Genomic DNA, 21,859 nt, shown 5'->3' with positions numbered 1-21,859 from the left:
ATCTTACTTGTTTTGAGTTGGTTTTCTTTATGTGTGGAAACTTTCACGTAGCATCTGCCACCCTTTTTATCACTAAATAGAGCAGATTTTACTTCTACGGTCAGCAATCTATATTTTCCCCCCATGATAACATGTACTTGAGAAACTGGTGATAAAGGTCTGTTTGAGTGACTAAAGCATTACGTGCGCGAACTACTGCTGGGATGGATTACGTATAAAGGAAGTAGTCTTTTTTCATCTTAATTCACTAGGGTTTTCAAGAGATTTGTTTACTTTTTTAGGATTCGGACACTTCTTTTACAAATATACTTTCTTCCCTAAGTAAGAAGTTTTATTTTGTGTCTCATACGACTTAGTCTTACACTTCTGGGTTCACAAAAATCTGGGTCCATAAAATTGTGAGATAAAAAAGTTGCCTCATGCAACTAGTGTCAGTTGTATGAGACACAAAATAAAATTTTCCCCTAATACCGTAACTTGTAGGGAGGTTTTATATAAAATTGGAATTAGATTTTAAGAGACAGGTGGAATTAAGCAGGCCAATCATAGATATCGACTCAGAAAAATTGACACGCCGTTGTAAATATAATAGCCGAAAAATGTATGAAATTTATATATTTTTTATAGAAAACTTACACAAATATCCCAAACAAGTCTCAACTTACCAACCTCTAGCCATTAGTCATAGATTTACCAAAACTAGCCAAGTACATATAAAAATTGAAAAACCAAATAAATAAGGTTTTTTCTCTCAAAGAATCACATGCAAAAATTTCCTTCCATATTTTTAAGCGTGATTAGCAACATTAGATACAAGATGAAAAGGAAATTTCATGGATGATGTAGCAAATAAGATGATGAATTAAAAAAAAAATACAATATTTCAAAAATCTAAAGTAAAAAGGAACTTTTTCAATAGGTATAGTTGAAATTTATTGAAAACATATAGATAAGTCAATATATAAAATTTGAGAAAGATTGGAGGTGATTTGGATTGGTTTTATATCAAAATTCGTAATTAAATCGAGTTTAAAATATTATTCTGCGACACACGTATCAAACGTGTATCACATATATAACTCACATACAGTATAAATGTGATACACAATTGATACAAATATGATACATGTGTGATACAGTGTATGATACACATCATTTTTTTTTTCATGTTTAATTTTCACTTCGAATTTTCAATTCAAACTATCTCAAAACTGCACCAAATCATCCCAAAACTGACATTCAAGCTTCTTAAGATATATCCAATCTATTCTAATAACACCCAATCAAAAGAAAGCAAAAAATTGACCTTTTTTAAGCTACAAATAGCTAATTGGCTAATATTAGTAATATATTATAAATTGGCCAATTTTTGAAATGAACTACTTATAAATGGACATAGTTGATGGTTTACCTTTTTTATATATAATAATATATATTATGTATGTTATATACAAATTTTATACACGTTTTTGACTATCAGATATAAATAGTCTCCGGCGGACTAAGAGTGATAATAGCCCTATCTCTGTCGACTCTTAGCCAGCCCAACCCGGGCCAGCCCATTACCATTTCAAGCAAACAGATTTCAGGGTATATATGTAATTCAAGAGAAACCTTACAGCTGGCAGCAGGGAGAGAGACTCTGCCAGCAACATCCTCTCTTTCTCTCTCTCTCTCTCTCTCTCTCTTGCTTGCGGCCTTGCTCATCTGAAACCATGAATTGAATCAAGAAAAGTTCGTTCATTTCTTGTTAAGCCCAATCGATTTTACAATCACACATCAACACGTATTATTAGCACACAAAGAAAAGAAGCAGAATTTGAGAGAAACAACCAACACAAACTCACATGGAAGAGGAAAATACTCAAATTCTGGAGATCAACTTGATCTCTGCTCAATCCCTCAAAACCCCAATCACTAACTTGCGTCGAATGCAAACTTACGCCCTACTCTGGGTTAACTCATCCAATAAACTCCGTACTAAGATCGATCATTTCGGCGGCGAAAACCCTACCTGGAACGACAAATTCCTCTTCCGTGTTTCGCCGAAATTCATTTCTGGCGATACCTCCGGTGTCTCCGTTGAAATCTACGCCGTTGGTGTCCTCAAGGATTTCCTCGTCGGTACTGTGCGTCTCCTGTTAAGTAGTTGTTTCAAAGGAATGGTGAATACTGCAACTCCGGCTTTCACAGCTGTACAAATTAGGCGGCCTTCTGGAAGGTTCCAAGGAGTTCTGAATATCGGTGCCGCGGTTTACATTAGTACGGATTTTTCGTTGTTGAATGGATTATCTGCTGTGTGTTTTCGTGATTTGATGGAAGAGAAAGAGAGCGGTCGATGGCGGCGACGGCGGCTTAGCCGTGGAGGATCGAAGCGGAGTGAGCAATCATCAGGCGGCGAGTCTTGCGATTTCTCCGACGGCACTGATTCGACGACCTCTTCGTCGTCGTCGGTGGTTTCAACGGCGTTGAAAGACTGGAACAGTGTGCGAACAGCTGTAGAGATGGCGGGAAAGAAAGAATTGAAATCTGACGGTGGAGGTTTGCTGTGTGGTTTAGTGATGCAGAAGAAGATTCAATTGTGTCCGTTCGATCAGAATTCACGGTTCTGGACTGAATCCTTTGAGAAGGATCCATAATCAACGGTCGACATTCTTCTTATACAAATCAACGGTGGTAATCAATGGCACAAGTTAAAAGTTTTGCTTTAACTAGACTAGATACTAGATAATCCATTTCGTTCGCCAATTTACCAAAAATAAAAATCCATCCTTTTAGTCCCCATAATTCCAGATTTACCAATTCATTTGTTCCTTTTAGTCCCTTAATTCCAGATTTTACCCATTCATTTGTGCCTTTGAGTTCCCTTAATTCCAGACTTTACCCATTCAATTCTTTTTTCGCTGCAATTTTTGGTTACTTTTGATTAGCAATTGACATTTCTGATGTGTAATCTAGTTTGTAGCGTCTTGTTCTTGATCCTGATTCTTTTTCCTTTTTCTTGATTCTGTCTATGAAGCTTATTTCGATCAAAGTGCTGATTTGTATAGTTTTATTCCCTTGATCTTGGTCTCGGAATATGATTAAAATGATCATATAGTATAACCCAGGCCCAGCTGAGTAGGATTGAAAATGGTTAAAGTAAATTTGAGTCCTGTAGTTTTATAGGTTTAACTTTTACATATTGATAGGTTAAAAATGTATTAAAGTAATTTTTTTTTCTTTAAAGCCATATTGAGCTAGATAATTCATTGAAAGTTTCATATTGTACTTGCAGGGATAGCCTTGTGGTCAGATGTTGCAATTTTTTTATATCATAGTTACGAGTTTAATTCAGTTACCTTCTCCTATTTCCCTATAAATTATGTAATTATATATATATATATATATATATATATATATATATATATATTTTTTTGTAATTTTATATCCAACAAAACAAGAGAGATATAAAACAGTTTCCCTATATTTTCATAGTAATTGCATTACCATTTAGAGTATCGCTTTGTTCAATGTGTCCCCAGTAAATTCTAAAGAGGTTAAAATCATAACTCCTATACTTGATGATGGTAAATTGATAATCCTTCTAATATTTGAATTCATTTAGTACCAAAGAGCCAAAAGGGTAAAAAAGCAACGCATTGGTCTTTTCATATTTTTTACCATGAGAAGAGGTTTAAACGTCACAAGCTTCAATACTTTTGTTAAACAAATAACTGGGCACTGTTAAGTATATACACTATAATTTCTCCTAAAAATTTCAAAACACCCATAGCTGTTTTGGTCCCAAGAATTTGACCTTAAAAAGAACTCCCTTTCAATGTGTATTGTGACAATTGATTTGACCTTTCCCGCAACTTCAGCCCCAAATAGAGACCCTTTACATTACGTGTCTATGAGAAATTGGTATAGAAAAAACTCGTAGTACTATTATTACCTACTATGGTATTTGAAAGGAATTTACAAACGTGAATTTAAGAGAGAATTTTTTTTAAATGGTACTTGGTAAATTCACCGGGAGTACGGAACCAAAATGTGGTTCTTTTGTACTCAAAGAACAAAAATATATAGAAAAATAATATAGTAACCAAAATATATATAGCGTCTTATACCTTAACGGTCGTTTGGCCAGTTAAGTAGACGCTATATATAGCGTTTTTTACTATATATATATATGAAATTTTTATCTTCCTATGCCACATATCAAACCTTATTACCCTCCATGTTTAAGGTTAGAGATAATTACATTTAGTGTACTAAATTACCATTTATATACCATAATTTAAAACAGGAATATAATTAATGGGGCATTTATTTTAGGCATAATTATAGGACCGTATATTCCCACGTTTCTCTTTCCTTTCAGCTCAACCCCTCCTCCCCACCTTTTACCTTTACCGTAACTCCCCCCCCCCCCCCACACACACGTTTTACCTTTACCCTTCACTCTCCCACGTTTTCTTAAGTTTTCTTCTATACAGAACAAAAGCTACCCACGTTCTTCATTTTTCTCAATTTAATTTCACCAAATATTGAAGTTAAACCATGAAGAACATCAAATCTCCCAAAAAAATACATAAAAAATCTACAGTAGGTGATATCCCCTCTTTTGATTTGGGTGTTTTAACACCAAAATCACCACAAAAACAAGTAAAATCTACACATGCAATGAAACCTACTACTCACAGTTCATCTCCTAGACAAATCCGTGCCGAAATGCAAACAAAGAAAATGCACGATGTAGATGTAGGAGGAAGTGCTACACCAGGCAGCAAACAACTCAAAAGAAAGGGGAAAGAGGTATGTGTAGATGACGACTTTGTTGAAGATGTCCCTAAAATTCCAACAGTTAAAAAACTCAAGTTGCCTCCTGCTTCCACAAAACAAAAAATGAAGAAACAGTCCAAAGAGCTCCCAAAATTGGTTCAGAAATAAAAAATTGGTGAAGGTAAACATTTAGTATTTTTGTTTCCATTTTTTTAGTTTTGTTTTGGATGTAAAAATATCTGTTTTAAGTGTTTTGGTAAATTGTAGATTAGTTGTCTTAATTTTCTAGATTTTTTGTAGTTGTGGTTTAAAACACGGATATAATTGTAGTTATTTTGTAGTCGTGTTGTAGTTATATTGTCCTTAGCTTTTAAATTTTGAAACAGAGCTGTAGCTACTTTTTGCTTCCTGCATTTTTATAGATAATGTTTATATGTGTAGATGTCTTGTATGTTTTTATAGTTATATGTGTGGGTTGGCCGTATTTTTTTGAAGCAGATTTGTATGTATTTTTTCTCCTTGATTTTTTTTAGCAATAAGTGTAGTGATTATGTAGTTATATGTAGATATTATTTATATTAATGCTTAATTTCTATGCAGTTTACTAATATGAAATAATTTATCATTTTGTGCAGAATGGACATTATTTTGCCCCACATAATGTGAATTATGGTGTGCTTAGATTCCACACTTTGTGTGATCCTAGCATTCTTAGCCAGATAAAAGAGTTATTGTCTCCAAATGCTTTAAAGCTTTTTAAAAACACTTATTTTGGTTACTTACTGTCTCTCCCCTCCATTTGCATGCAAAATCAAGCTATTCATCTTCTGATGAAGTATGAACTGTCTAAGTCTAATGAATCATTTTTTTCAGTCCACTTGAAGGGGGAAAAATTGAATTTTGCCTTGAGAGAGTTTGGTTTAATTACCGGTTTAAATTGTGTGAATAAGTTTACAGATTATGAATATACTTCTAGTTATGTTAGCAAGTTAATGAATAACTATTTTCCTAACAAAAAAAGAGTAGAGAAGTGGTATTTGAAAAACATAGTAACAAATAGATCTTGGGTAAACGATGAGGATGCAGTCAAGTTGTGCATTCTTTATCTTTTGAAATTTTTTGTTTGCCCTTCTGACAAAGATCATGTGTCTTTTATAGACCATTTTAGGTTCTATTTGGTAGAGTCTGGTAATTTTGAGTCATACCCATGGGGTATTAAATCGTTCAATCAGGTTATGGAATCTGTTAGGCATCGTCTAAATCCCCGTGTACATTCTGATCTCATACGGGGATGCTCATTAGCCTTGCAAGTGCGGCTTTATGAGTGTTGCTCGACCGTCAGCACGGAGCTTGATACGAGGTGTTCTGACTCAATACCTCGCATATTAAGATGGTCAGCTACTAAGGGGCAGATTTGGTTAACTGCCTTTGAAGAGAAGATGATCAAGCTCGAGTGGATTAAGGTATTTTTTTCATTTTTGTATGTTCCTACATTTACCTTCATAATATCTACATTTAGACTACATTTCTTTGTCTTAGTGGAACTAACTGTTTTTTTTCATGATTCAGTTCACAAGCATGACTGAATTTGGAGAAGAGATTGGAGTGCTTACTCTGCCAAACAAGATTGAGTATGAAGATGAACAAGGTGCACAATCATCAGAGGTTCCAAATGCTGATTCTCCAACATTGGAACCCAAACATACAGACTGTCAAGAGGACAAGGAATCTGTGGCTATGAAGCTCAGGAAGCTAGAAAAGGGAATTAAGCAGGTAAAATTATTCACTACAATATATTTACATATTTTCTACAATTTATCTACATTGCATAACATTGTTGTTAAATTGTAGTTTAACTGTATCAATTTGGAGATAATTGTATAAACAATACTGCCTCCTACATAATTAAACTAAATTGTAATTTATTTGAATAAAATTACCAACTAACTATATTTTTAAATTTTAGGTTGATGGAAAGTTAGAGGATTTTAGGAAGGATGTATTTAAGGAACTCCATGACCTTCGAGTGTTTATAGATGATTCTATGAAGAGGGTTTTGAATTTGATAAACATGAGATATGTTTTCACTTCTGTTTTGAAGTTATATTGTAGATATAAAATATATGTGACCATGCCCTTTATTATAAATTGTAGATATAATGTAGACATTTCTTATAAATGCCGCTATTATTAATTATAGTGTGATTGTATTTAGGTTGAACCTTATTTATCATATTTGATGATGAATTGTATGTAAAAATTGTATATTTATTAATTTGGACAGAATTGGTATATCTATATTTCATGGTTGTAGTTAATTTGTAGTAAAATTGTAGAGCCAGTTGAAGACTTATAATATTAACTTTAGTTTTGCATGTAGATATTATTGAGGCCTTTTGTAGTAGTTGTTGTTCCATGTGTTGCTGTGTATAGCAGTTAAAGTGTAGTTATTTGTTAGATTATTTGAATTCTGACTTTATATTTTAAGGTGTAGCTGCTTTGTTGATAATTGTAGTTACATTGTAGCTAACAGTAGATTTCATTTTATTTTGCAGCACATTGATGTTATTATGTATTACCTGAGAAAAAGAGGCAAATATGGCCCCAACCCCAACAACACTAGGTTTACAACAACCGATTGCTTGTTCAAGTCAAAGATTGTACAAATCTATGACAAGTTCATAAGTTCTCCGCCAGAAAAAAGTATTCGGTTATTAAACCCGATGATGATGTTGCAGAATATATTCTTGGGTATAGACTCCTTGCTAATGTTGTCTGGGATGAAGTTGACTCTATCATCATGCCCGTGAACATTGTAGAGAATTTCCATTGGTTGTTGATCGTTTTCGACATAGTGGACAAGCAACTTTATGTGTATGATTCCATGGTGTCTTCACACAATCATAATGCTGTTGAATAATGTGTTGATAAGTTTTCAATCATTGTCCCTCTGTATTTGTCTTGCACTGGTTTCTACGGGAAGCGTAAAGACGTTGACTTCAAGACCACAAAGGCATATATTGAGAAACCAGTTACAGACCCTCTCAACATACAGTGGATGATTGCAGAGATTCCACAGCAAAAGGAAGGATCACTGTAAAAAATCATTCTCTTTTTCTGGATGTTTAATTATTTTTTTATAATCATTTGTTAAATAATTAAATTTTTTGTCTTATGCAGCGATTGTGGTGTATTTGTGGCTGCTTTTGCAGAGTATGTTTGCATTGGAGATTTGTCAATCCCTTCAGAAGACCTTTCGTATATCGACCAACACCGTAGACGCTATGGAGCTCTCATATGGGACTATGCTACAAAGAAGCAAGAAGATGGGTCAATCAGTGAAAGTGAGGTTACAGGCAGGCTAGCAAGGAGGAAGGGTGCTCCTGCATTGAATGAGAAGACTAGAGTCCAGAGAAAGAAGAAATAGTGTCCTGTTTTCCTAGTTTAGTTGATGCCAATTTGTAGTTGAAGGAGAATACACTACTTTATGAACAAATCTTTTTTTTATTGCAACATACCTTTTTGTTTTGTAATTTTATCTTTCATCTTAGAATACAATTTGCCTACAAATAATCTCCACAATATCTACATTTTGGTAACACTCAATGTAGTAATTGTATATAATTTTGTAGTTGTATATGTTCATAATTTTTATGAAATACCTTCAAGTTCTATGTAATATCTGTATATAACTGTGAGATGAAGTTAAATTACACAACAAACAGAATAAATAATTACTCCAATCATAGAAATATATTACCCACAATTTATCTACAAATCATCTACAAATTATTACTAAGACTGCAATTTAAATACAGTTAACTTATATTTTACCTACAATATGTAAACACTTTACATTAAAGTTATTTTTTTAATATCAGTTGTATTGTAGATAATAAATATTTAAGTTTAATTACACTCTATCAAAGACAAATTTAGATGCCTGATCTTTAAAAACAAATGTAGCATATTAAACAAACATAAACAAATTTTAGTCTACTTCATAATGATATTTAAAAACTTAAACTATTACACAAAAAATCTGCTAACTTTAACTCACTAATAGTTATTTTGAATAACTATTCTAACTACATGATATTCATTTCTTCTTGGGCGCATTCTTGCAAGATCTTTTGTTATGCCCTTCACCTCCACAATTTCCACATGACACCTTGTACTTCTTTGACTTTATTTCATCATAGGTTTTATATCTTTCCTTTTGAGGTCTCCCTGACTGTCTTTTATCTCCCGTCGGTGGTTTTACTACCTCATCCAAAATATGTTGTGGCACATTCCATTTGCTTTAATCAGGAAGAGGATTTACTAGCATTTCATACGTACGCAGAAGGCTCTCCCTTGTGTAATACGGAGAGAAATAGTTTTCATATGTTTCATTCCTGTGCCTTAATGCTGCCAAAGCATGCGCACATGGAAGTTCTTCAAGTTGGAATTGGCCACAGCTACATTTCTTGTTTTCTAGATACACAATGTATCGCTTCACACCATCTAACACAGTATGTATATGATCTGTTGAAGCCCTCACCTACAATTGCAGAACAAACAGAAAAAATATTATCTCAATCATAAAAATTTATTATCTACAACTTATATACAAATCATCTACAAATATTCTACACCTTATATACAATATACAATTATCTACAATTTGAATACAATTTATATACAATCTGGAAACACTGCATATTAAGTAATTCATTTTTTCTGCACCAAATAAACAGATCTTACCCTAAGCTTCTGAGATAATGTTCTGTTGTCATCTAATTCTTTGTTGAATTTGGCCCCAAGAAATGTGAAAGTACCCTTCGCGTTCAATAACTTCTCATTGGTCCAACATTCTAGCAGTGTCCGCATATACTCTAAAAGGTCAAATATCGACAGCTCTCTTGCATCTTTTGTTACTGCGTTCAACGACTCTGCAATATTTGATGTCATTGTTCACGTTCTATTCACTGTTGCATGTTCTCTTGACCATCTATGATAACCAATATCATATAAGTAAGATTTCACATGCGGGTCTACCTCTTCAATCTTCGACATCCTTTCATTAAATTCATCCAGAGTGTATGACCGTGCTGTAGCAAAGTACAATTCATGCAATTGTAGATGACCCTTCTTGAATTTTGACCTTATATTTGTCCAAATATGCCACATGCAAGAGTAGTGTGGGATAGACAATTGATGTTTCCTTCAGTATACTCTCATTCCTATCTGAAACAACACACATTGAAAGTCTTTCACCATATGCCTGCTTGAATTGCTCAAAGAACCACTTCCAAGATGCATCGTTTTCAGAATCAACCACAGCATATGCCAAGGGCAATATTGTTCCTACATTATTAATTCATAAAATATTAATTGGCAGCTTTGAAAATTTATATAAAAATATAAATACATAACAACTACAATATATATTCATAATATATTCATTTTATCTACATTACATGTAATAGCTACAAAATAACTACAAATTACTACAATATATCTACATTTTATAGACTGCCTACAAAATGACTACAAAATTTTTACACTTTTTACCTGCTGCATCCATGGTGCTTGCTGTCAGCATAATCCCCCTGTAGACTGACTTTAAGAATGTCCCATCAACCACTACTACTGGCCTACAATGTTGCCAACCACTTATTGATGTACAAAGAGCAACAAATGCGTATAAGAAGCATTCATCTGCTGTCTTTTCCAATTTAACAACTGAACCAGGATAAGTCTCATTAAGAATATAAAAATATTTGGATAATTTGCTGTAGGAGTCAGCCGGATTCCCTCTCAGAAACTGTAAAGCCTTTTCCTTTGCTCTCCATGCTTGCATGTAGCTTAGGTTCACTCCGTGTTCGAATAACATGTCAGTCTGTATGTCCTTTGGTGTGTAAACAGTCTTAGGATCATAATATTTTGGAATTACCATGCTACCAACTACATATGCAGTACGTTTGCGCTGTATGAATGTTTCGTCCATTAGGGAGCATGTGTGTTGTCGGTTGAAACTCCTTATCTTGAACATTGCGGAATCATTAATTGACGTTGCCTTGAAGTGCCATTTACAGTTTTCACCAACGCATACAAGCCAGTAGCTACAAAAAAAATAAAATATTTAATACAGATTATAAATGTAAATGCAACAAATGGACTGTTTTAACATAAAGTAACATAAACTACAATGTAACTACAATTTATCTACAATGTTTACATTACACATATATTGAGTATAACACTGCTTTTATTGGTCTTTTCTCCACAAATATCTTCATACCTTCTACGACTAGATCTTTTAACTCTGAACTGGAACTTGTGCATCACAGAAAAGTGCTTCATTGCAGCAGCTACAGTTTGTTTGTCCCGATACACTTGTCCTTCTTCAATAGCAGTTTGCGTAGATTCTGTTATTATTTCACTTTGATATTCCTCTATAGCTGGAGATGATGGAATATCAAGTAACTTTATGGATCCAGATGAACCTACATCAAAATAAAGATAAACAGTGTACTTATAATTTTGTAAAATATTTGTAGAGAATTTGTAGATATAGTAAAATTTTTGTAGTCATCCATTTTTAGGATGTCATCCATTATAGTTAATTTCTACTATAACTATTGCAATTGTAGTTTTATTTGAAGACAACATTTTGAAATCAACAATTTCTAATCATAATTGTAGTTTATGTTATTTTATAAATGTACTAACTTTGTAGGTAATTTTCAAAACAACATTGCTTTATTATATCATTAAACAGATTTGTTGTTTAATTGTAGGTAGCTGTAGTAATTTTGAAGATAATACCGTAAAAACATAAATCTATGCAATTTACAACTATACAAACCTGCACTTGTGTTATCGTTGGTGATTGCCAATTCCATATTGAAATCTCGTACACTTATACATAACGGATATGAACCTAAATTTTTATTCTCCTTTTTGGTCTCCATATACACACGAACCCCCATATCATTCCTAATCTCCATTGGGGGACAATTGTCGTTCACCATGTATTTGATTTCAGCAATTTTTTCTGAAGTATCAATCGATAGTTGTTCTGCAATTGTAGAAATCAGAATACTGTAGCTTGTATTCTCATCTACCACAATGGCATCAACTTTAAAATCTCTAAATCTGCCATAGTTATCCCAATTCCCATTCAATTGTAGCATGATTGCGATTTTGGACATGATTGTTGATGAATTATTCTAAATTTTTTCGTTTTTATGTATTTCTAGATTGAGAGAAAAAAAGATGAAGAACAGATTTATGATCGCCAATTTGTTTTCTGAAAACGAACGAACAACAGAATATACCAATGTTGAGTTGTTGAATCTCGAAGATTTGAATTCTACAATTTGAATTCAGTTTGTTGAAGCTGTTCGTAGTTTGTTGAAGCTGGTCGTATTTTTTTTTTAAAAAAAAAAATCAAATTGTATTCTAAGAGTAAATTACGCAGATGCGAAATCTCTTTTCCTTTTCAAAACTTGAAGTTAATGTAGAATCAATCTATCTCAAGATTCTTTCCTGATTTTTAGCACGTTTTTTATGAAATATTCTGCCCTAATTATTCATAATAGACGAATGGTACATGAATTTTAGGAAAAATGTGGACTAGGCGGGTAATTTAGATACTATGCACATATTTGGTAATAAAGTTTCATATATGGTATAGGAAGGAAAAAATCCCTATATATATTACGTGGGCCCATAAACAATTCTTCTGGACTTAACTGATATAACAATATTCAACTAGGTATAGCGTCTTAAGCTAAGATGCTACATCTCAAATAATTCACCCTCGGGACTGATTTTTGCCTTATTTAAGGACGATAAGGATTTTGTAAAAATCTATTCAGAAATATTCTCAAATCTTGTGAAATTTTTCTTCGTTAAGTTGTTTTTGCATGTTGTCATAATGTCTGAAGAGCGGAGAATTAAGGTTTCATTATATTAGGGGGGAGGGGGGGAGGTTGTGGTTGCGAATAACTCAGTAAGGTATAGTTATTCACCTATTTTTTTTACTATAATAAAATTAAATAATTAATTTTCATAACTATACAAGATTTAATTATTAAATATTCATATTTTGGTTCCGGACACAATATTTAACGCCCAGTAGCACCAATGTATCCTGAATTCTTATCTTCACGATGAGAAAATATTTCTGATTTATCACTCAACGGGTCTATTATTTTATATGTTAGTTTATTATTGTATATGTTAGTTTTATTATTTAATATGTTAGTTTTATATTTATATGTTTGTTACTGACTTATTTTTTACTATACTAAAATTAAATAATTAATTCTCATAACTATACAAGATTTAATTACTAAATATTCACATTTTTGTTTCGGACACAATATTTGAGGCCCTGTAGCATCAATGTATCCTGAATTCTTATGTTCTTACGTTTGTTGACTATAATTGGATATAGTTTGTGTTTGAACTGTCACACCTCCTTTTTACGCACCCGCGGGAGTACAAGGGAGTTTTTTTCCAATTAAAGGACAATCGAAACGAGATTTGTTTAATTATTTCAGAGTCGCCACTTGGGAGGTTTAGGGTGTCCCAAGTCACCAATTTTAATCCCGAATCGAGGAAAAGAATGACTCCATATTACAGTCTGCGCACCAGAGATCCAGATAAGGAATTCTGTTAACCCGGGAGAAGGTGTTAGGCATTCCCGAGTTCCGTGGTTCTAGCACGGTTGCTCAACTGTCATATTTGGCTTGATTATCTGATTTAATACATGTTGAACCTATGTGCAAATTTTATCTTTTAAACCGCTTTTATCATTTACTGTTATTTTTATCAAGAATTGCAACATCGTGGAAACACATCTGGAATCACGTCACCATCAATGTACCCGTGGTTAGAGCTACATTTCAACTCTGTTGAGATTGGGGATTTGAGTCACATAAATGTGCAACCGAGTTTAGGAAGATAACATTATTAAAGACGTGCCTAAAGCAACTAGCGTATTGTTATTTTGGGGAAGGCCGTAAAATTCGTTAAACGGCCTGTCCCGAATTCTAAGTATTTTAATATATACATTTAGAGGGCCCCGCAGCTTGTGCATTTTTGTTTGTCGAGGCTCATCTCATTATTTTATTTATTATTATTTTTTTCTTTTCTCTTTTTCCTTTTAAAAAAAGGACAAGGCTAAAATAACTACATTTTTTGCTGCTTTGCGAGGTCTTGGGTTGTAAATTGAACTTATTTAATGGAAGGAGTATTTTTCCGCGGAATTAAAATTGCTACTATAATTTCAACATTACTACTACATGTATAAACGATTATTAAGACAAACTAAAATAATTAACACCTTTCAGAATGTGTACGAACACCTATTGTGACAAATATCAATAATCTAAACATGAAGAAACAAAATGCCGAACAACCACTTAAAGTAACGAAACAAAGGAAAAGACATTCACGACCACATTTCAATACCATACGGATTTAATTAACAGAAAATAGCAATTCACAAACATCATATGTATATGTCTCACTTGCATACTATCCGCATGAACTAGGACTGTATTTCAACAAACACATATACATATTAATAACATCAAATATGGAGGACATGGGCAGAGATGACCTACTTGAGATCAACGTCCGGTGCGTTGGACCTGCGACAAAACCTCGGACAACAACCTCGACGTACCGGACCTCGACAAACCAAAGACGACCTCAACGGACCTCACCCCGGACAGAACTTCTGGGCTATTTTTTGAACGTTTTCGGTTAAGCTTCAGCTGGTGTGTATGTGTGTTTTTTGGTCAGTCATGGCAAGGAGGGAGGTCGTTCATGGCTGGACGTTGCAGACAGTCGTTTGGACGTGGGGGTGGCGACTGGATGGTTGCCTTGGTACGGTGTTACGGGTTCATTGCTGGGAATACGAGGGGTTGTGGGTTATGGAGGTCTGGAGACGGGGAGGGGATGACGATGGTTTTGGTGGTGGAAGGGTCTGTTTGGTGTAGGGTTCCGACTAGTTTGGGTGACGACGGGAAGGTGACGCAGAAGCAGCTGCGACGAGTAGCTGGGGACGAGGGAGATGGGGCTGGCTATGGCGGTTTCATGGAGGTGTTCGCTGGTGGTTCAGGCGTGGGGGGGGGGTGTTGCGATTGTTTTCTGTTTGGTGGTCGTGAGGCAGCTGGGGCGACGGTTGAGGCTGCTGCCGGACTGGTTTGGGTGGTGGCGATGGAGGTGGTGTTTGGTTCGTTGCTGGTGGTTCGACGGTGTGAGACGATGAGGGAGTCGGGCTGGTAGGCTGGTAGCGGGCAGAGGTCGACGGGCCTGTTTGGTGGTGGTTCTGGCGTTGGGGGAGTGGGGTCGAGGGACAGTAACGACGGGGAGCTGGTGGTTGGGACAGAGGGAGTGGTGGTTTCGGATAGTAGTTTGGATAGTAGGGTTTTTTTGTTAGGTTTTCTTTATTCCTTCCAAAGGAGGAAGAAGATGAACAGTGATCGTTCAAAATCTTTCCAAAGTTCCCCCCTTTCCTTCTGTGTTTGCCCGTGTATTTGATACCCAATGCCAAGAAAAATGAGCCCCACGCGTGGTGGGGTTCAAGACTTGTGTCCCCCACGTGTGGTGGGGTTCCCCGTGTGTCGTGTTCCATCCGTGTTCCCCACGCGTGTTCCCCATGTGTGGTGGACTCAGATTATTATGGGCTAGGTCCGAAAATTAGGCCTAAAACCGGGTAGTTTGAACCCGAATATTATTCTTTTGCCCGGACCCGAGAATAAGAACACGACGTTGTCGACTAATCCTATGTAAGCAAATTAACTACCAAAAATAAGACTAATATTTAAAACAAAACTATATCTTTTTTTTAAAATATTTTTTCATGATTTAAAATAACTACAAAATATTAATAAAACTATTTTTTTTGTAATTTTCGTTTTTATATAAAGATAAAATATAAAGTAATATTTTTGTATTTTTCAAAAATTAAAATGACTACAAAACATTAATAGAACTATATTTTTGGTAATTTTCGAAATTATGTAAAGTACAAAATAAGGTACTATTTTTGTATTTTTCAAGTTTATGAGAAATACATAAACTAAAAGTTTATATATATATTTTTTTGTAATTTTTTCCTTTTGCGACGAAATAAAGTAAAAATAGTCAAAATAGCTATATTAGACCTAAATTACATATTTATGCTAAAAATGTGAAAATTCTCGGGGAGGGTCAAAAATCACGTGTCTACAGCTGCCCCTCTTTGACTGAAAACACGAAGCGTTTTCCGACAAAGAACGACTAGACATGTTTTTGACCCGACCATTATTTGGAGGGACTACACTAAGGAAAGGAAGGGGATGTGACCGAGCCCTGGTATCTGTGCTGCCTACATATCCTTGGTTATACAGGAATCAGGCCACGTGTAGTTCGAAAATGAGAGAGATGGTAGAGTGTACCGAGGTGAAGAGCCGGTCGGGGTGCCGTTCCGTTGAGGTTCCGGTCAGCGGTCCTGTCATTACATCAAAATGAAAACTGAAAAAGACTAACTAAGTCTATCAGCTACTAGTTACAAGGATTCCTATCTTTAAGTCTTCTGAAACTTGGTCTTGAGTCTTGAATGGTGCTTCATACAGACTTTGGATATGAACCTTGATACTTGCTAGTTAGTTGTAGGTGCTAGTTCTTGAGCAGACCACATCCGTTCTCCACTTCCGTACTTTTGGGTTCTTTTTTTTTCTATGCTTGCTTTTTTTCTTTTCTTGTTTTTGTTTTTGTGACTAGCTTATGTTGATCATCCCAGACTGTTGACTCGCATTCTTGAGGCGAGCTTCTACTATTTCTAACTTGGATTGAATGCTGGGGATTTCTGTTGTAACCTTCTGCCTTCCAATGGGTTACTGCTTGACCTTGAAAGATATTCCTCTATTCTACAGGCGGACTCCTGACTTCATCATCTGGAATTTAACAACCTTCGTTCTTCAGACGGGCTCCTGACAACTAAAGCAAACAAAACAAACAAAATTTCCTAACCCAGTTTGTACTGGGAAGATTTGTGAGTCGTTAGCAAAATTGTAACTCACTTACAATACTGATGCAGTGATGAGAGTAAACTAAAGACTAGGCTAGGATGTGCATCTCCTACGAGTAAAACCAAAAACTCTTGCTAGCAAATGTTTCTGCTAAAATAAAACCTCAATGACTCAAACTAGGAAGTGCGTCTCCTATGGTTGAATTGGAATGAACTAAACTAGGAAGTGCGTCTCCTAAGGGTGAAAACTTCAGTGACTAGAACTAGGAAGTGCGTCTCCTAAAAAACTTGAAAGACCTTGATTAGGAAGTGCGTCTCCTACGGGTAAACTTCAAAAACTGGACTAGGAATTGTGTCTCCTATGGTCGAACTTAAAATGAATCAAACTAGGAAGTGCATCTCCTAAAGGTGAAATCTCAATTCCGGAAGTGCGTCTCCTGAAATAAAATATAACCTGAAAAAGCCAAACTAGGAAGTGCGTCTCCTATAAATAAACTATCAATATTAGGAAGTGTGCCTCTTATGGGTAAAATCTCAATGACTCAAACCAGGAAATGTGTCTCCTACGAATGAAATCTTAAATGAACCAGACTAGGAAGTGCGTCTCCTAAAGAAAAAATATAACCTGAGCGAACCAGACTAGGAAGTGCGTCTCCTAATAATGAAAACTTAATTCAGGAAGTGCGTTTCCTATGCATGAAATTAAACTTAGGAAGTGCGTCTCCTAGGGGTAAAATAATCTTAGGAAGTGCGTCTCCTATGGGTGAAACCTTAATGATTTTGAACTAAGAAGTGCGTCTCCTATGAGTAAAAATAATTTAGGAAGTGCGTCTCCTATGCGTGAAATCTTAATTTAGGAAGTGTGTCTCCTATTGGTAAAACTAAACTTAGGAAGTGCGTCTCCTATGAGTAAAATGAACTTAGGAAGTGCGTCTCATATGGGGTAAAAGTAAACTTAGGAAGTGCGTCTCCTATGGGTGAAACTAAACTTAAGGAAGTGCATTTCCTATTGGGTACAATAAACTTAGGAAGTGCGTCTCCTATTGGGAAAGCTAACTTAGGAAGTGCGTCTCCTATGGGTGAAACTAAACTTAAGGAAGTGCGTCTCCTATTGGGTACAATAAACTTAGGAAGTGCGTCTTCTATTGGGAAAACTAACTTAGGAAGTGCGTCTCCTATTGGGAAAAACTAAACTTAGGAAGTGCGTCTCCTGTGGGTAAAATGAACTTAGGAAGTGCGTCTCCTATTGATGAAACTTAATCTTAGGAAGTGCGTCTCCTATTGGTGAAACTAAACTTAGGAAGTGCGTCTCCTATTGGTGAAACTTAATCTTAGGAAGTGCGTCTCCTATTGGTGAAACTAAACTTAGGAAGTGCGTCTCCTATTGGTGAAACTTAACTTAGGAAGTGCGTCTCCTATTGGTGAAACTATTCTTAGGAAGTGCGTCTCCTCTTGGTGAAACTTACTTAGGAAGTGCGTCTCCTATTGGTGAAATTATTCTTAGGAAGTGCGTCTCCTCTTGGTGAAACTTACTTAGGAAGTGCGTCTCCTATTGGTGAAACTATTCTTAGGAAGTGCGTCTCCTCTTAGTGAAACTTACTTAGGAAGTGCGTCTCCTATTGGTGAAACTATTCTTAGGAAGTGCGTCTCCTCTTGGTGAAACTTACTTAGGAAGTGCGTCTCCTATTGGTGAAACTATTCTTAGGAAGTGCGTCTCCTCTTGGTGAAACTTACTTAGGAAGTGCGTCTCCTATTGGTGAAACTATTCTTAGGAAGTGCATCTCCTATTGGTGAAACTTACTTAGGAAGTGCGTCTCCTATTGGTGAAACTATTCTTAGGAAGTGCGTCTCCTATTAGTGAAACTTACTTAGGAAGTGCGTCTCCTATTGGTGAAACTATTCTTAGGAAGTGCGTCTCCTATTGGTGATACTATTCTTAGGATGTGCGTCTCCTACTGGTGAAACTTAACTTAGGAAGTGTGTCTCCTCTTGGTGAAACTTAATTTAGGAAGTGCGTCTCCTCTTGGTGAAACTTAACTTAGGAAGTGCGTTTCCTATTGGTGAAACTATTCTTAGGAAGTGCGTCTCCTACTGGTGAAACTTAACTTAGGAAGTGCGTCTCCTCTTGGTGAAACTTAATTTAGGAAGTGCGTCTCCTATTGGTGAAACATAGCTTAGGAAGTGCGTCTCCTCTTGGTGAAACTTAATTTAGGAAGTGCGTCTCCTATATGTGAAACTATTCTTAGGAAGTGCGTCTCCTATTGGTAAAACTATTCTTAGGAAGTGCGTCTCCTATTGGGTGAAACTAAACTTAGGAAGTGTGTCTCCTATTGGTAAAACTATTCTTAGGAAGTACGTCTCCTATTGGTAAAACTTACTTAGGAAGTGTGTCTCCTATAGGTACAACTTACTTAGGAAGTGCGTCTCCTATGGGTACAACTATACTTAGGAAGTGTGTCTCCTGTTGATGAAATAAACTTAGGAAGTGCGTCTCCTATTGGTACGACTAAACTCTAGGAGGAAATGCATCTCCTATGGGTAAAATAAACTTTAGGAGGAAATACATCTCCTATGGGTAAAACTAAACTTAGGAGGAAATGCATCTCCTATGGGTAAAAATAAACTTAGGAAGTGCGTCTCCTATTGGCAAAACTAGACTTAGGAAGTGCGTCTCCTATTGGTAAAGGCGTGAAATGTATTCCCTAGTTATACAGGTGGGCGCCTAATGGTAAAGACACGAAATGTATTCCCTTGTTATACATGTGGGCGCCTAATATGTGAAATGAACAGACAAAAAAGTATTCATCTCGTTATTCAGGTGGGCGCCTGTCTTCAACAACAACTTTGAAAATAAAATCCTATTCGAGGGCGGATGAACCCGACATATCCTATTTGAGGGCGGATGAACCCGGACTATCCTATTTGAGGGCGGATGAACCCAACATATCCTATTTGAGGGCGGATGAACCCAACATATCCTATTTGAGGGCGGATGAACCCAAACTATCCTATTCGAAGGCGGATGAACCCGAACTATCCTGTTCGAGGGCGGATGAACCCGACATATCCTATTCGAGGGCGGATGAACCCGGACTATCCTATTGGAGTGCGGATGAACCCAACATATCCTATTTGAGGGCGGATGAGCCCGATATATCTTGTTCAAGGGCGGATGAACCCGACATATCCTGTTTTGAGGGCGGATGAACCCAGCATATCCTGTTTTGAAGGCAGATGAACCCAGCATATCCTGTTTTGAGGGCGGATGAACCCAGCATATCCTGTTTTGAGGGCGGATGAACCCAGCATATCCTGTTTTGAGGGCGGATGAACCCAGCATATCCTGTTTTGAGGGCGGATGAACCCAGCATATCCTGTTTTGAGGGCGGATGAACCCAGCATATCCTGTTTTGAGGGCGGATGAACCCAGCATATCCTGTTTTGAGGGCGGATGAACCCAACATATCCTGTTTTGAGGGCGGATGAACCGACATATCCTGTTTCGAGGGCGGATGAACCCGACATATCCTATTCGAGGGCGGATGAACCCGACATATCCTATTCGAGGGCGGATGAACCCGACATATCCTGTTCGAGGGCGGATGAACCCGACATATCCTGTTCGAGGGTAGATGAACCCGACATATCCTGTTCGAGGGTAGATGAACCCGAGATATCCTATTTGAGGGCGGATGACCCGACATATCCTTAAATTTGAGAATGTCTTACCTCAAAACTTGTTGGGGATAACACTGCTGAGGACTTATTTACTTACCTGTTCATTGGGGATAACGTTATTGGGGGATTTTCATTCCTTCAAAATTGGTGCTCCACTCTTCTGAAGCCTGCTGGGAGCGACACTGGCCCTTTGCCTTTCCAAACACAAGTTCCAATCTTTTTGCTCGGTCCGCTGGGGATTCAGCTTCCTTTATTAAAACTTGGGGATAACACTAGTTCAAAGATAAGCTCTCGTGAGACTGGTGTTATCTTTCTTTTTCCCCAAATGGGTACCTGCCTTCAAGAAAATTTTCATAATGAGAAAATTTTCTGCCCGGTGTGATGATTTTCTTTATGGCCTGTCTTTCCGCCATCAATAACGTTCATTTTCCCTGTTTCTAAATCAAAGAAAATTTTGTTAGTTTAAAACCATGGTAAGCGGTCATGCCACTCTTGTCGGGGATGGTTTCCTCTTTCTCCTTTCCCAGCATTATGCTATCAAAACTTGCTGGGGATGATATTAATTGCTGACACTGCCCCATCCCTTTTATCAATCTCATCTTGATGAGGATACCCTTCTTGACATGGGTTCTGCGCCTGTTCCTTCCTGACCTATACCACTTGGGTGTACTAGTCAGATCCCGTCTTGTATAATTGGAAAGCTGATGGCCTATTTCGAAGTCATTTCCCACTGGTTCTGACCAAACAGACTATACTAGGGAATTTTTCTATGAAAGGAAAAAGATAAAAAAGAAACAAAATAAAAGACAAAGGAAAAGATGACTCTTTAACAAAAGAAACTATAAATAAAAATCTATCAAACGCAGATACCGACTCTGCCATCAATCGTCTCTCAAGACCCTCCCTTGACGATTCCCCATCTGATTCTCAATCTTATTCGACTTGTAGTGCCCAAAAGGTTTTCACTATCAAGCCTCTCTCATTTTGGTTTTTCTCTCAACTTTCATCGCCTTATGGTGCCTGTGAAGGTTTTCACCAATAAGACTCTCTCGTTTTATATCTCTCTCCAGCTGGGGATTTGGAGTGTTGCCGGTATGACTCTTTCTGTTGGAGATTAGAGTCCTTTCTGCTGTGGAACAGAATGTTATGTTCGCCGGTAAGACTCTTCATTTGTCTGACTTGGCATCTTTTGAAGACTGATCAGAAGGTCTTTCTTTGGACCGTAATGTGGGTTTTGGATAGGGCTAGAAAGAAAGGGTATTAAAGGCTCAAAAGTGCATCGATTTTGGGTTATTAATTACAACCTTCAGAACTAGATTTATTTACAACAAACGCAACCTTTGCCCCAGTCTCTTGCTTGGGGATATCTTAACTGATTTTTTTTTCATTTTTCAAAAC

The 21,859-nt window shown here is 36.4% G+C and overlaps 3 protein-coding genes across 3 annotated transcripts; 1 reads left to right on the top strand and 2 right to left on the bottom strand.

Moving 5' to 3' along the window:
- The first annotated feature begins 1,847 nt into the window (after positions 1-1,847).
- LOC104216252 (uncharacterized) lies at positions 1,848-2,639 on the top strand. The gene has a single exon (XM_009766270.2). The coding sequence runs from the start codon at positions 1,848-1,850 to the stop codon at positions 2,637-2,639; it is 792 nt and encodes a 263-aa protein (XP_009764572.1).
- Positions 2,640-9,070: 6,431 nt separating this feature from the next.
- Positions 9,071-9,720, bottom strand: LOC104216255 (uncharacterized). Its single transcript, XM_070155382.1, has 2 exons — positions 9,514-9,720; positions 9,071-9,310 (listed from the first exon to the last, which is right to left on the bottom strand). The coding sequence occupies exons 1-2, from the start codon at positions 9,718-9,720 to the stop codon at positions 9,071-9,073; spliced, it is 447 nt and encodes a 148-aa protein (XP_070011483.1).
- Positions 9,721-9,877: 157 nt separating this feature from the next.
- Positions 9,878-11,948, bottom strand: LOC138876446 (uncharacterized). Its single transcript, XM_070155379.1, has 4 exons — positions 11,621-11,948; positions 11,054-11,258; positions 10,423-10,874; positions 9,878-10,116 (listed from the first exon to the last, which is right to left on the bottom strand). The coding sequence occupies exons 1-4, from the start codon at positions 11,946-11,948 to the stop codon at positions 9,878-9,880; spliced, it is 1,224 nt and encodes a 407-aa protein (XP_070011480.1).
- Between the last annotated feature and the right edge of the window lie 9,911 nt (positions 11,949-21,859).

The sequence above is a fragment of the Nicotiana sylvestris genome, chromosome 1 (assembly GCF_000393655.2).
Source record: "Nicotiana sylvestris chromosome 1, ASM39365v2, whole genome shotgun sequence".
Lineage (NCBI taxonomy): Eukaryota > Viridiplantae > Streptophyta > Magnoliopsida > Solanales > Solanaceae > Nicotiana > Nicotiana sylvestris.
This window is presented reverse-complemented; position numbering and strand designations above follow the sequence as displayed.

Excerpts from the sequence above, each read along its gene's own strand:
- LOC104216252 (XM_009766270.2), top strand. The coding sequence starts at position 1,848 with ATGGAAGAGGAAAATACTCAAATTCTGGAGATCAACTTGATCTCTGCT.
- LOC104216255 (XM_070155382.1), bottom strand. The coding sequence starts at position 9,720 with ATGACATCAAATATTGCAGAGTCGTTGAACGCAGTAACAAAAGATGCA. Across the intron at positions 9,311-9,513 it reads CATTATCTCAGAAGCTTAGG|GTGAGGGCTTCAACAGATCA; the intron begins GTAAGATCTGTT and ends CTGCAATTGTAG.
- LOC138876446 (XM_070155379.1), bottom strand. The coding sequence starts at position 11,948 with ATGCTACAATTGAATGGGAATTGGGATAACTATGGCAGATTTAGAGAT. Across the intron at positions 11,259-11,620 it reads CAACGATAACACAAGTGCAG|GTTCATCTGGATCCATAAAG; the intron begins GTTTGTATAGTT and ends ATTTTGATGTAG. Across the intron at positions 10,117-10,422 it reads TCTTTGTACATCAATAAGTG|GAACAATATTGCCCTTGGCA; the intron begins GTTGGCAACATT and ends TTAATAATGTAG.